Source organism: Epinephelus lanceolatus, chromosome 19 (genome assembly GCF_041903045.1).
Source record: "Epinephelus lanceolatus isolate andai-2023 chromosome 19, ASM4190304v1, whole genome shotgun sequence".
Classification (NCBI taxonomy): domain Eukaryota; kingdom Metazoa; phylum Chordata; class Actinopteri; order Perciformes; family Serranidae; genus Epinephelus; species Epinephelus lanceolatus.
The window spans coordinates 20,322,101-20,337,421 of record NC_135752.1 but is presented as its reverse complement, the minus strand read 5'-3'; the positions used below and the strand labels follow the sequence as shown (position 1 = coordinate 20,337,421).

General features: G+C 38.2%; 1 protein-coding gene across 1 annotated transcript; it reads left to right on the top strand.

Annotated features, from left to right (window-relative positions):
* The first annotated feature begins 517 nt into the window (after positions 1–517).
* On the top strand, positions 518–13,375 carry LOC117269362 (sushi domain-containing protein 2-like). Its single transcript, XM_033646323.2, has 16 exons — positions 518–668; positions 835–1,030; positions 1,732–1,883; positions 1,996–2,163; positions 2,252–2,426; positions 2,811–3,012; positions 4,432–4,517; positions 5,831–6,099; positions 6,188–6,322; positions 6,478–6,636; positions 8,209–8,457; positions 8,977–9,160; positions 10,372–10,466; positions 10,548–10,727; positions 12,432–12,528; positions 12,700–13,375. Exons 1-16 carry the CDS (start codon positions 605–607, stop codon positions 12,731–12,733), a joined length of 2,445 nt encoding a protein of 814 aa, XP_033502214.1. The 5' UTR covers positions 518–604; the 3' UTR covers positions 12,734–13,375.
* The last annotated feature ends 1,946 nt before the right edge of the window (positions 13,376–15,321 follow it).

Below are 15,321 nucleotides of genomic sequence, written 5' to 3'. Positions count from 1 at the left end.
CTACAGCTCAAATAGTCTGTGAGTAATAGAAGATTCATTTGTGTTGATGAAAAAATATCCCAACTAACCCTGCTATCCCCTACATACCTGCCTGGCTAGCTTGCTATATTTTTAACTGACACAGTACATAATCTTAATAATGAATTAAATACACAGTATGTCATGTCTTTCATATCATTGCAATGATTTTTTTTTTTTTTTTTAATATCATTTCACAGGATGGATTTTTGCTGCACCAAACATAAGATATTTAGCTATTATCTTCATAATTGTGTCTTTACAAGTGGAATCTTTATCTAACTATAATGAGTAACGTTGACCAAGAGCCAAGATGAGTTCCTGTCACATACAACCTAAAACTAATTAGTCCTTCAATAAATCTTACGCACTAATTGGCAGTGAAGTGAGATATCAAAGGTCAAAGATAGTCATGTGAGGATAAAGTGCGTTCCTATCATAGTGACATCTGGTTGATGATTAAACAGATGTTTGTAAATGCCTCTGTTGAGAAGAGCCAAGGTTTAGGAAAATGCTGAGTATATATACCTGGGATGAAAGGAGCTGAGAGAGCAGCAGAAACCTTAGCTGGCATATTCACTCTGTTATGATGGACAGACTAACAGCAGTAATATTTGTCCTCCTGGTTTCATGTATCTGCAGGACATTAGGTAAGTACCCACACATTTCTGAATTGCCACATACATTGTGTTTTGTCACTGTCGTTTAAAGTAATACCAACCTATAACTATAACTTGCTTTTGGATTTATCAATTTTTAAAAAAATGCTGGCACAGTCCACACTCCATACTTAAGATACATCTCTTTTTCGGACAGGACTGACATGTGAAGGAAACTGTGGGCTACAAGTTTTCTCATGTTCATGCCACTCAACATGCGAGTCCCTGAAGACCTGCTGTACAGACTATAAGGAGTACTGTGTGGAAGCCCTTCCATATTCTGGGTCCATTTTGGGTGGGACAGATTTTACTATCCTTGAAGCGAGTTTCAATAGTTCAGAGATCATATGCAGGTAAGACTTTGGGTTACAATTTGGACAGTCCACCCACAGATAAATTATAGGGTATCTGTAACATTTCAGCAGCTTGTTAGTTGAGATTCAGCTGTTTTGTTTTGTCTGTACATAAGTGTGTGTTCTTGAATTTTCACATAGACACATATAGACAAAGCAAAATAGTTCAATTGCTGATTGAATCTCAGCTAATAAGCTGTTGAAATGTTACTTTATAAACTATCTGAAAAATGTTCCATCTGTTCCTTTACATGGGGTACTGGGTACAGATATGCAAAGGGCCCCACCACCTTCCCAAGACAGGAGCAAGACAAACAGATTTTGCAGTGGTTTTGAATCTCTTTTTAGTTGTTGGTTTTTGTGGATTTGTGTCTGTGTGGTAGATTCGTGTCTCCTTGTGGTTGTTTTGTGTCTATTTTAGGGAATTTTTGATCTTTTTGGTCTTTCTATGTCTCTTTTGTGTCATTTTGTGTCTCTTCCTGCTCTGTACATGTTGATTTGAGTGACACTTTGCATGTGAAGGCCCAGGAGCCCTGTCACTTTGTGCACCTGGGCCTGTGCCTGGTAGGCCTGTTCAGTAACCCATCCTTGTTCTTGAACCTGCTCTGGTTAAATCTTTGATTAGTTAAATGATTGAGAGAAATTACAACTTTATTTACTTCATAGAAACCTGCTGACCATTCTTTTATATCTAATGGCAGGTTCAACTACAGTACTAATACTGTGGGGTATGTGGATGACCACAGTAGAGGCCATTGTATCTCCCCGCTACTGTATGAAACAGGATGGATTCCCTTGGACATCTCCTCTGATAATGGCACCACATTCAACAGAGTTGGCAGCTGGCTCTCAGGTACAGTTACTGTCTGCATATTCTTAAGAGGACGACCTCAAAACTAAAACACAGTTTTCTATTTGGTGTTGAAATGACAGTAACATTATTTGATTCAAATGTGTTGCTGCAGTTCATACTGGCAAGTTAGATGCTAAGTTTAAGGCGACTCTGGTCAACTCAACAAAATGGCAGTACTATGGTACACCTGATGTTGGAGGCATTCTTGAGATGACGTGGAATACCTCTTTGGTCATAGCGGACAGGGTCAATATAGAGCTCTGGGGATACAGGGAGACAGGTGAGTACACCTGTTTATTTATACTTTGTAGATCACATGACTATTAGCTAAGTAAAAACAAAGGATTCTGTTAAATGTTTCTCTGCAGGAGAACCCTACTCAGCCAACTGGCAGGGTGAGTGGAAATACCTGTACTCACTTGCAAAAGATCAGCCCAACAATGGCTCCTTTAGCTTCTTGCCTAAACCAGCAGAGAACGGTTTTGCAAGTTGGGAACTTGGCTCTCTACGCATCAGCCCCAGCAAGTACCCTGATGGCATGTGGTATGTACAGTACACCTCCTATTAGTGTTGTCATGATACTGGAATCTCTAACTTCAATACAATACATTGAAAAATATCAATATTTGATACTATTATCGATACCATGAGGAAAAATTGACAAATTTGACTGAATGAATTTGAATTTTCTTGGTTAGTAGCAGATAACACAGAAAGACTGTAGTAAACATTAATAATAAGAGAGAGCAAGGAAACACAGCTGATATCTGCGTATCTATACTGCAGAAAATGAGTACTGAAACAATTTCACATGTTCAGAATCATCACGAATCAATAATACAATATCTTTTAAACAATCCTTCCTATAATATAGAAAGACTGTATTATTCTGGTTGTCAGCTGTACAGTATTTGTCATGCCATTTAGGAATGTACAAGCCGCATGGACCGAGGATCACGCTCTGGCCTGGCATCTGGAGGAGAAGTTCAGGCAGAACTCGACAGTTTGGGCCCTGGATAAATGTCTAGCATGGGACAAGCTGGAAGATAAGCTGCCGAACTTCCTCAGCGAGATCATAGACTGCCCCTGCACTCTGGCTCAAGCGAGAGCAGACACTGGGAGGTTTCATGTAAGTGGGAAGAGCAGCAAGTTTGGCTGCAATCACATGAGACAGCCTTAAAAAATAATGGCCCAAAATCACTGTGAGATGATTCAAATTACCTCATGCACATAAATGCAGTTACAGGGATACTTTGCCATTTTCAACCAGCTTTGTATCATAATAACATGGGTAGTGCATGTAAATCAGCATTTTTTTCCTGGCTCTTGGGGTCTCGCTCAAACACAGACCAAACTCCAATCAAACGTCAAAACTAGGCGGCGCTGATCAAATAAAAACATAAGATCCTTTTCCTGTATTGCCCATTTCTCGCCTAAAATGTCTTCAAGAACATATTTTAGTGCACTGTTTGGCTGTAATGTGAGAAATCGTGAAGTACTGTATTGTAACAACAGAGACCCAAAAAACGGTAGCGGTGGTGCTAATCAAATATGAACCAAGATTGTGTTACTGTGTTGCCTCTTTCTCGCCTAAAAATGTGTTCAGAAATATATTGTTCAACTGTGATTCGAGATCATTTGTTACCAGCCACCTGCATATTGTTTATGATTTGAAAATAGCCAAGCTTGTGTTTTGCCACCTGCCAGTGAAAGCGCTCACTGGTGTGTCAAAGTGCATGCTGGCAGATGCGGTTTTCTTTCTTTTTCCTCTCGAGCAAAAGTGAATGCCACAGTCCCCTTTCTTTGTTTTCTCAGGTCATTTAGCAACAATTTTAAAAGTATTTACGTCTACTGCATCTTTCCAGCAGTGAAATATTAAAATTTAGGCAGTGGTGCCTCGGTAGCTCACCCTTTGATTTTAGAAACAAATGTCTAAACAAGATATTATGACTGCTCAATTTCCTCCCCTCTCTTTTCCTCCTATCCTGTCTATCTTCAGCTGCCCTATAATAAAGGCAACAAACCCAAATCATAACATCATAAGTTATGTCAACGCAGGCTTAAATAGACAATCATCACACAATTTAAATAACACACATGCACTCATATGTCTCAGATGAACAGAAAAGAGACATCATAACAGTGTTTTTATGTGCTACATTAACTATGTAATGATTTTATGTGTTTATGGTGACTGTCAGTGGCTGTGGCCTTTTACTAATGCTCTCTGCTTATCAGTTCAAAGTCAAGGAGCGGTCTCCCCTAAATGTTTTTACAAGCATTCTTGGAATGTTGACCACGTCTCAGCATCAATCTTATGCCTTTTATCTGACACATTTACAGTAAGGGTTAGGCAAAGCCATTACTGTCTTCTAATGACTGTTGAGTGACATGCAGTGTTAAATCTGCATGTATGTGTTGATGTACTGATGTAGTACACCTCTGATCTGCATGTGTGTATTGATGAGGATTATTTTCTCTCTGGATTACAGTATACATATGAACATGGTTGGCTGCTTGGTCACAGTGGCTTTCTCTTTCTCCTCAGACTGACTATGGCTGCGATATGGAGAAGGGGAGTGTGTGCACATACCACCCTGGGAGTATTCACTGTGTGAGGGCGATACAGGCAAGGTGAATTCTTCACTCAGACTTGCAGAATATTATATTCTAAATATTACAACTGCATTTACATCAAAAGCAATACTTTGAAACACAAAGTATTTATCTAATTTACAAAGCAGCCTGTATTAATTAATCTTTATTTTCTGTTCTTTTATCTGAGCTGTTAATTACACATATAACCTCAAAGAAATGCCCACACCTGGCCCACCCTGCCTCACCCCAGAAGCAAACAGTAGTAAATACCCCCGTAATCCTCCTTGTACTCACTTGTAAGTTAGTGCACTAATGGTTAAACTCTGCACCCACCCTCTTTATGAAAGCTTAACTTGAATAATGACACCTGACACAGTAAAACTTTACTCTGTGCACTGATTAATGGAGCCACCTGCCCATAACTGTACATTCATACCTAAAAATATATCAAAAGCATCCTGAAAGTAGTACTACACTACAAGGTAAACAACTAATTAAAAAATTGATGTAACTTTTAACAATACTGCAGTAAATAAAATGTAAAAAAAATTATGCGTAATCTACACCAGTAGATTTCATGGGGAGGATGGAGGATGTTTATGGGGAGATAATTGGTCAACAGTACATGCCACATTTAAGTGGTATACATCATCTCAAAGCTGGGCACCTAAAGAATAATTTGAGATACAACTCAACTCTTTTCTGGGTATTCATATGTATTAAACATTGTGTTTTGGTTAGGAGCCTGTAAAAGGGCTTAGATCATTATAACTGAAGTATATGATGGCCATTTCCATGCTCAATTATGTCTCAAAAGTTTTTGTAGATACTTTTAGGTCGATAGTATTTGTCACATAGTTTTAGTGCTAAATTTAAGCATTTTTGACCACTTGAGAATTGATATAAATGGTCAAAAATCCCTCGAAAATAGACTTACCACATTAAGCCACCAACACAGTAGAAAAATACATGCTGTGATTAGGTATCAAAACTTTCAGAGAATGTTTAGAAAACATTAAGAGATTTGTCAAAATTGCATTTTTCTATTGATTGGAGGATAAGCGTTTCTGTTATGGAAACTGCTGAGAAACCCCATTATTGCCAATATTAGGTACACACTTTCATGTCCTCCTCAAGATTATCAGGTCAAAATTTGACTTTGTTCAGTACTTTGGTTTATGACTGAATACCTGCAAAACTAATGACACTCCCATCAGTCTCAGGTGTACTTTGTTTTCATTTCAAATTAAAAAAATGTTAGCAAGGTAACACTCTAAAGTAAGATGTCAAACATAGTAAGCATTACTGCCTAACTTTAGATTAAATTGCTGACATGTTTCTATCAACAGTCCTAGGTACGCAGCGGGACAACAGTGTTGCTATGACAGCACCGGCGCTCAGGTTTTGACAGGAGACTCCATTGGGGGAAGCACTCCAGACCGAGCACACGACTGGGGCTCACCTCCATTCAACAACCCCCCTCGGATTCCTGGACAGTCCCACTGGGTCTATGACGTCCTCAGCTTCTACTACTGCTGCCTGTGGTCTGACAACTGCCACTACTACTTCAAACACCGGCCCTCCAGTGACTGCAGGCGTTACCAGCCACCCAGCTCAGGTGAGTCAACCTTTAACCATGGTGTTATGTGTTTCATAATATTATTGTTGTTTTGTGTGGAGACTTAAATTCTTGTGTGAAATGCCAGCTGTGGTGTTTGGAGATCCCCACTTCATTACATTTGATGGTGTCAGCTACTCCTTCAACGGCTTTGGGGAATACACTTTGGTGACCTCGAGAAAGAAAATGCTGACAATCCAAGGCAGAACAGAGCCTGTGAACGGTGAGTTACTGAAGGCTCTGAGCTTTTCAAAGTTTGTCTTTCTCAGCAATGATAATATCACTTGATAAGTGTGACAAATATTTCTAAAACACACTGTACATACACTATTATAATTCCTCATCCCTGCATCATTGATCTGATTCTTCCACTGTTAGAAACCTCAATAAAAGCAACAAAGTTGACGGCTGTAGCCATGAAGGAAAAACTCTCTGATGTTATTGAGGTGCGGTTGGCCAGCGGTCACAACAGTCTTGAAGTGCTGCAGAATCACAGAACCCTCTCCTTTTCTGAGCAGAGTTGGATGGACCTGCACGGTGAGACCCTGATTCAACTTTTTGCTTATTATTTTCGTATCCCTGATAAAATCTTATAAAATGTCTTCCCTTTTTAGATTTTGTTTGACAGTAAATGGGAATTTGGACACAGTTGTGACACTGTGATTAAGACAAAGTATTAAGAATGACCTCCACCTTGAGCAAGTACAACAATAAATGCTGCTTACACATTCAGTAAATGTATCAATTATAATCCAGTAATCCAATGTACTTTATATTAACATAACACTCACAGGGTCGATTTTTGCGTGTGAGTGCTTTTACTTATGAAATTTTCCTTCAATACTTCCTTCCACTGCATAAAATGTTACCAGTATACCCCAGGTACGCTGCTAATTTGTGTTGGTGACATCATTTGGAGCCAGAGTCTCCACGGTATCAATGTTCTGCCCATACTGTCTGACCAATTGCGAGCAGCACCATTGATTGTGAGCACAACAATTGGCACATGCAACTGTCAATCATGACATCAAACCCCCTTTATATAGCATCAAATCGCTCGTTATATCCAAATTTATCAGAGAGATTAACCTTTAAACGTACGTCAGTGAGATAAGAACTACCTCAATTGACAGACACAATCTTTGAGAAAAACTTTGATCTCTAAGTTTTGCCCATGTCCTATCCCAGGGGTCAGCACCCTTGGCTCTAGAGCCACATGGGGCTCTTTAGCCCCTCTCCAGTGACTCCCTATGGCTTTGACAAACAAGTGTATGGAAATGAATAAAAGTTATTTTTTTAAGATTTTCATTTTCATTTGTTGTTATTGTAGAACTAAAATAATTCATACATTCCCCAGTTGTAAAAATGTGTTGCCTATACACCAAATTAAAAAAATGTTTTGACACTCCGTCAACTAAAATGTGTTGGTGTGTCACACGTCCACGGCCTGGCGCCTTTTCCTCGAAATTTTTTCGTGATCCTTACTGACAGTGGCTATTCTTGAGTCTAGCTAAACTAGCCATGGAAAAAGAAAGTCTTGGAGAAATTAATTAGAATTTAATAGTTCCTAGTATACCTTTATAAGACTCAAATTTTTTGGCTTCACTTTTGGGGAGCTTTCATGTCGTTCATACAGTCTATAGGCTCTATGCAAAATTCAAAGCGTAAGAGTGGTCTGGATACGGTTCTCAACATGGAGGTGGTTGAGCCGGCGGCTAGCAACTAACGGTGCTAACTCCATAAACAGAGCTAAACAACGGCAACAGTGCAGGAAGGAACAGCTACGCTTCTGCTACAACACACACATTTTCTGTACTTTCACTTTTTCAATTCTCAATGCAGGACTTTTACTTGTAATTAAGTATTCTTACACAGTTGTGTCACTACTTTTACTTTAGTAAAGGATTTAAATATTTCCTCCACCCCTGCAGAATTGTGAAATGAAAAAAACTGTTCCAACTTTGGCATAAATGTGTGTGTTCCTGTAGGACCCACACAGTAAGATGCTGATTGAGAAAATATCCTCTCAGGGTCTTCAAAGTGAGGTCTCGATATCATCTTGTTAAAACTAAAAGAACTGCCTTTATTCTGACTTAATCTCCCTTCTAGGTGTGTTTGTGTTTTCTCCGTCCTCTACAAATGTGACCGTGATGTTCCCCAGTGGAGCCGGGGTGGAAGTCCGACTGAGAGAGAGAACCATGACAACCACCGTGCTCCTGCCAGAGGGTTTCAAAAACTCCACCCTGGGACTGCTGGGAAAGATGAACGGTGACCCCAGGGATGATCTCGCTCTCACCAACGGCCAACTTGTGCAGAACCACAGCAATCCAGAGGAGGTGTTCAGCTTTGGGGCAAGCTGTAAGAAAAAAATCTCACAATGCAGATTATGTGCTGTTCTTCAAAATTAATGTGGTGTTTACATCTGTATATTTTACATAGACTATGAATCACATGAGATTTGGATTATTAGATGAAACCACCCACATAATAAGAAGCAACTCATTCACTGTCTTATGATGTGAAATGGTTGAGTAGGTAATGATTTATTTGATCAATAAGTAAAACAAATGTAGTCAAGGCCAATATAAGGCAACTAGGAGAGTAAGGTCAGGACTATTATCAGGTTAAAAATGGAAACCTGTAGTCATAAATCTATTCCTGACTCCTGAATTATCTTGGATATTAGTCAGGAAAAATTACACGCAGGTCAAAGTTTAAGGTCCTCTTGTCACACCTCATCTTGTCATACTGCTTCCTGTTAGGGGTCATGTCCCCTGCATGTTGGGATACACCCTTTGAATTTTCATGTTGCAAAGTTTCCACTTAACTTGAAGCACTTTTAATGGTAACTGTCTAATGTTTCTCTCTGTCTTACAGGGGCCATCTCCAACAAGTCTGCCTTGTTCACATATGATTCAGACTATCTTTTGAACACATATCTCTACTATCCGAGACACGACCACACCTTTATTCCGGTGTTTTCTGTCCCTGAGAGTCCAGATGATCCATTAGCCAATCAAGCAGCTGAGATATGCTCTGGAGAGGGCGCTCAGTTCTGCAGGTATGACAAGAAAATCTTAAATAATGTTGGCTATCTCAGTAAGAATGAAGTCATGTCTCTATATGGGGAGGGTTACACATCATTAGAAGTACCACTCCTGAGGGGAACTTTCTAAACCCTGATGATGTCACTGTGATGTCATCAAACCTGTCCTCAGTCCCAGGTCACTGACACTTTGTCACACCCATAGGTGTCTGATAACAACGCACCCAGCACCCTTTAGTGTGTCTACGTGATGCACAGCTGACAAACATTGCAACACGTGGTTAATGTTGTGAAATGGTCACAGTTAGGTTTAGGCAACAAAACTACTCGGTTAGGTTTAGAAATAAAGTCATTTTTTGGGTTAAAATAAGTACGGTTGTAAAAAAAACAATCATTGACCTCAGTGAGACTTATTTTTGTTAAAAATGGGTTAGATAATAAATAAAATAATAAAAATACAGTGACAGAAATACATCATGTGATATCAGTGTGGGCTGTGCGTAAATTACATAATGTTACATAAAAATAATTCTGACTTTTGATTTAACATGTGACAAGAACTGATACCCCAGTGAAAGTCTTTTTTCCCCTTTATTTCTTTTAAAAAATAAAACAAACAAAAAAAACCTTAATCTTTCAAAAAAGTTTAAAGTCTGGATATTAAACCTGTTTCATTTCAATATTTAGATAAAGCTTTTTGCACCTGTACTTGTTTGTCCTCTTTCGCTGACAGACCACCTAGTGGTTGCATGTGGAATTTTTCCAAAAAGCTCAGCCAAGACGGATCAAGAGAAATGATCCAGATTTCAATTAAAGTGTTTCTTATCCACCTCCCCACCCCCTGTCCTTAGCAGACTTTCTTGCTCTTTACACTACGTCAGTTGCGCCATTGGTGTCAATATTACATGTTAAGGATATCTGACAGTGTTTGACAACCTGGGAATGAGAACAGGCCATAATTTCGGCCTGCTGAATACAAAAAGGTTGCATTCTATATTGGAAGTATGAGTTTGAAGGACATGGGTAATGACCAAGCAAAGAGGTCTCACAAAAAGCATGTAAGGAAATGTAGGACGCAGCATTTTTAGATTTTGCCCCATACAGGGAATAAAAGTAATATCTTAGCTCCTGATGATGCATTCTTCAACTTTGTTTAAATGCACTGAAGTGAAACAATTTTCTTAACTACAGCAGCTCACTTTCTGATCAGTATCTCTGTCCTGTAGGTATGACATCCTGGTAGGCCGTAGTCCAGCAATGGGAAATGCCACCAAAATGTCTTTCCAGAGTCACATTTCCCTTGTGAAGGATCTAAAGCCAGGTGAGTTTATAAAAACACACAATGAAAAAGTGATTATAATAGATATTTGCATGGCTTCACAGTTGTTGTTTTGCTGTGCAGTGATATCCTGTGGATGGCTTTCACCGCCAACTAATGGGAAGAAGGAGGGGACCACATATTTACAAGGAGCTAAGGTGAAGCTGTCCTGCGATGACGGGTACAAACTCAAAGGATCAGAAGTGCGCGTCTGCCAGTCGAACGGCCAGTGGTCTGGACAGGACACATCCTGCGTGATTCCAAGTATGAAAAAGTTATTAAGTTTTGTCTGATAATTCTGATCTTCACAAATCAGCAGTGGCAAATGTGTCTGTATTTGAGAATGTATGTGTGTGTGCATCCTTCTGTGCATCATTTGATCCATCGAATCAGCTCTAAAAAAAAATCAAATCACTCATGACATTTTTATACAGATATTTATGTAAGCAAGAATTGCGGCTGCATTCCAATCAAATATGACACTGGGCTTAAAAGCTGTGCTGCTGTGCCAAAGGTCGGTCGGTCACTCACGCTCGCCTGAGACTTTTTCATGTCACAACTGTGGCGTTCACAGGCTCAGCCACTTTTTCCCGTAAACTTGAGCAGACACTGATGTTTGCCAGTGTGCAGTTCATCCAAGAAACATCAGTGGCAGGTGACTAATGTGGCCATTTGTCCCACTCTTACGAGAAACACGCAGCTTCACAGGAAAAAGGAGGGAAGCTGTCGGATGCAGAAAAGTGAGACCTGTTCCAGTCCAGAGTAGCTGCTTTTCAAAAACTTTTTGTGCTCTTAATGCCATTGAGTGCCTGTATTTGTGCTCATATTTGGCACAGAAAATTTGCTCCTTTTTTTTCTGTGTATAATTACTGACTTGTTCGGGAAGGTTTTCTTGTGTGTTCTTAGAAACAAACCTCTTCAACTCTTAGGTGGCTTATCCGCCTGGTGGGTGACACTCGCAGGAGATAAACCTGTGTTAAGCATACTAAACTAAAACCTGAACACTTGATGGTGCTAGATGAAACGTTTAGGGATCATTAGTGTTTACAATCCTCTCAGGGACAATGAGAGGTTGTACAAAAATTTGTTGCAGTCTATCCAAAAGCTGACAAGAGATTTCATTCAAATCTACAAATGTTAATCTCACCTGTAGTCAGAATCTCAGAGGATAATAAAAGTCAGTAAAGTTCATCCTCTGGGCACCATGAATGTTGGTACAAGATTTTTTGCCAATCCAGCTAATCAGTCTGGGGAAAAAAGGGGACACAACAGACGTATCAACAGACATTGCCATACCAAAAACCATGCTTTCAGTTAAGCTGCCTGCATGGCTGGGAAGTATATTATGGCCAATCACAAATGACAAGAATTAATTTTTTCTTGCCTTTGTTTGAAGCAAATACATGCACTCAAAGGGTACACTTAACATACTGGATTTTTAATTCAATACATTCCAATGCATAGGTGTAGATTTCGGGGAAAAAGGGGGGATGCAGAGGAATGCTCCCCCCAAGAAAAACATGAAAGAAACAAAGGCTTTTTATTCTGACAAAATTGAAGACATATACACATCATAAATTGGTCTATAAAAGGCGCACATTGGTGCATAAAAATAAGTGTTTGACGCTCAAAATGTTCTGGCAGAAGACCCACAAACCCCCTATTCAAATGTGTCCCCCACCAATTCAAAGTGGAAACTGAACCTACACCCTTAATCAGTAGCAACACAAAAAATACTTAGGAGACATACAACATTAAGCCAATGTGTTCCACTGAACTGGACATGAAAAAAAAAGTACAGGCATGGGATGACTGTGTCAGCAGAACGAAGTTCTACCTGGTTGGGGATCACTGTTGCATGTACTCTCACTTTCTGTCTGAATCTATGCAGTTAACTATTAAATGTAAAAAGGTAATGAAACTTCCTAGGAACTTCCTCTATTTTAAAAACATCTTTGTCATTTGCAGGTAACGTCGCAGGAATTGTGGCCGGTTCAGTTGTTGGAGCTGCAGCACTGATTTTAATTATAACAACAATCGTACTCCACTCCAAGAGAAAGCAAAGGTGCAGTATCTTCAGCTGATGCATTATTAATCTGTAGGACAACATCTTTTAAATTCATTAACTCATTTAATGAATGTGGAAAAGTTTCACAGAAGCTTTGTATAGTCTCCTCATACAGAATGAAAGTACATTACCCTCTAACTGTTTCTATTCTTTTTTATTTTATTTTAGAAAACAAGACAATGAGATGACATCAGCCTTCTAACCACAACTCCTCAGCTACTGGAAACTGTGTACCTTTAAAATTAATCGTTCACAAATATATGCTTTCAGTAGGTAAAGACACACATAACACAAAAGAGACATCTTGTATTGGTTGTAAATCTTGTAAAGCACAGCCATGATCCAGACTAAACATACAAAGGTCTCTGCTCAGTTAAAGAGTAACTATTCACTCCATCTTTTACATGGCTATTATTGCACTGGTTTTTTTAAATTATAACTTGTGTTGCACTTTTGACCAGACACACTGTCACTGCAAAGCATTCTAACATACTGTAAGCCTGTTCAATAAGTTAACAATAACTGATAAAAGTCTCATGAAAGGTGAAACATTAATAAAAACAAAAAACCTGCCACTGTCTGAACACTCCATTATCATTGTTTTTGGTCTACTGAAGAAAAAGAAAGTCTTTGGTCAGCTTTTCAGGCCACCTGTATATTTATATATATGTATATAAACACACACATATATGTATATACAGAAACAGAAAAAAAAACTATAAAATGAAATGCTTGTTTTTTGTGCATTGTCATCAAATGCTGATGAATACTGTCATACAGTTTGCTATGTTTAAATATGTTGGACAATAAAGTTTTTCAAATACAGTTTATTGTGTAACTATAATTCAGACTCAGTGTGATTTATGATTTTCTTCTTTTACTGTGCATTCTGCCAAGCTACAGACATAACAACATGTTGTTGTTGAGATGTTCCTGACCGGCCTTTTATCTCAATACTCCACTACAATTTGTATTTAAATGTTTCTTATTGTCTTTTCTCGTTATTTATCAGTTAAAACTAACAACAATAATATTTGGCAGTGGTAATTTATTGCTTTAGTAGGCCTATTGTTGTTTTATACTGTAATGAGGTAGGCCTATACTCTTAGAGAATATGGATAAGTTTCTCCTTACAGCAAAAGTTGCAGTGGGATACAAATGATTTCAGACTACATTTTCAACCTGCCACAAAATTTATCCCCGCTCTATAAAGCACAGACACAGCCCTACTATCAAGAAGCCATATTATGCATGCACCAGATAATTATCAAAAAACAGAAGAAGCTTTAACCCTTTAACATCCTAACTGTTTGGTAGAGCACAATTTGAGTCACTATATCTTAATGAAAAATTTGTTAAATTTTAACTCAACCTGATTGAGCTACATTTGGTTCAGGCACGTCATGCTAAAAAAATCCACTAGATGTCACTGTGTCTTAATATCATATGCCTTGTCAGTTCACCTCCTTCAGACACAAAGGCTCAGCGTGGTGGGATTTTCAAAGGTAGGCATGTTTATTAACAAATTATAGTTTCAGAGGTCTTACTGAACAGGTTTGAGTAACCTTGTACAAAAAATAAAAATCTAATAAGGGTCAAATAATTTAAAAATAAAAAAAGCTCTGCAAAACAATTCATTTGTCCTTTAATGGTAAAGGCAGAGAAGCTAAGCTAATATAATTAAAACTGACAATCTGCTAAGAAATAAAACATCTTCTGATCATTTACTGTTGTTAAATGATACATTTAATGTTATCCATTTTATATATATACGTATGTTTTTTGACTGCCTAAAGCTATGCTCAGTGAAATGGATGAATTGGCCTTTAATGGCAAAGGTAGTGATGCTAAGATAATCAATTTGCAATTCTTATGAAATAAAAATATGAATGAATGAATATTCATTGTTGTTAATACCATAACTTTAATATTATTCCATTATATATTTGATGAAAACAATTCTATCAACATGATTTTTTTTCACCATTTTTGAGATGCTTTTGAAGTACTGCAATGGTAAAAATCTAGAATACATACATGGAAATAATAGTAGTACTGGTATTACTACTAATTCCATGGTCACAAATTGGTATATGTTGGTAAACTAACATATTTCTAACATTATAACAGAACATGATTTGTAACTTTTTTCCTGTTGTACCATTACCATGAAGGGCCATCACAGCTGTGTGGTAGAGGCCTATATTTAAAAAACTATGGGGTCTGCTAAAAAAAAATTAAGATTGATTTTTGTTATTATAAGCAAACAAAAAATGCAAAGGAAAAGTTTTTCCTTTCATTTTTTCTTGGTGAGGACATTAAAGGGCTAACCTTTCAACAAAATAGTCCTTTTAACTTTTTCTTTTTAATCCTCAACAGTCAGTTTTGTCATATGCGGGCCTTGAATGCACGTATGATGGAAGCCCTGCAAACAAATGTCACACTGAACATGGAAAACAAATAATATGCGTTTGAATAAGATGCTTTCAGTAAGAAGCTGCACAGTTTCATTCTTGATGAGGAAGAAATCATGTGTCCTAAAAAGGTAACAAAATCTGTGGACTGTCAGATGGCGACACTACAGTTTGGCCTGCAAGACACTGTATCCCTCTGTGACTCAAAGAGGAAACTTCTTCATATTTACCAAGGTTATCACGATGATCTGAAGTATATACAAATTAAAATAGCCTATTTGATGGTAATTCAAGATGGTGCTGCTAACAATAGTCTAGTAGGCTATCTAGTTAATATCTTGGTCTGATGCTTTGGATGAGTGCAGATGGAAAGGCT

Bases quoted from the DNA above. Each gene is read 5' to 3' on its own strand.
- LOC117269362 (XM_033646323.2), top strand. From the start codon at position 605: ATGATGGACAGACTAACAGCAGTAATATTTGTCCTCCTGGTTTCATGT. The intron at 2,164-2,251 runs GTGAGTACACCT...GTTTCTCTGCAG, and splicing joins CTGGGGATACAGGGAGACAG to GAGAACCCTACTCAGCCAAC. The intron at 6,100-6,187 runs GTGAGTCAACCT...GTGAAATGCCAG, and splicing joins TTACCAGCCACCCAGCTCAG to CTGTGGTGTTTGGAGATCCC.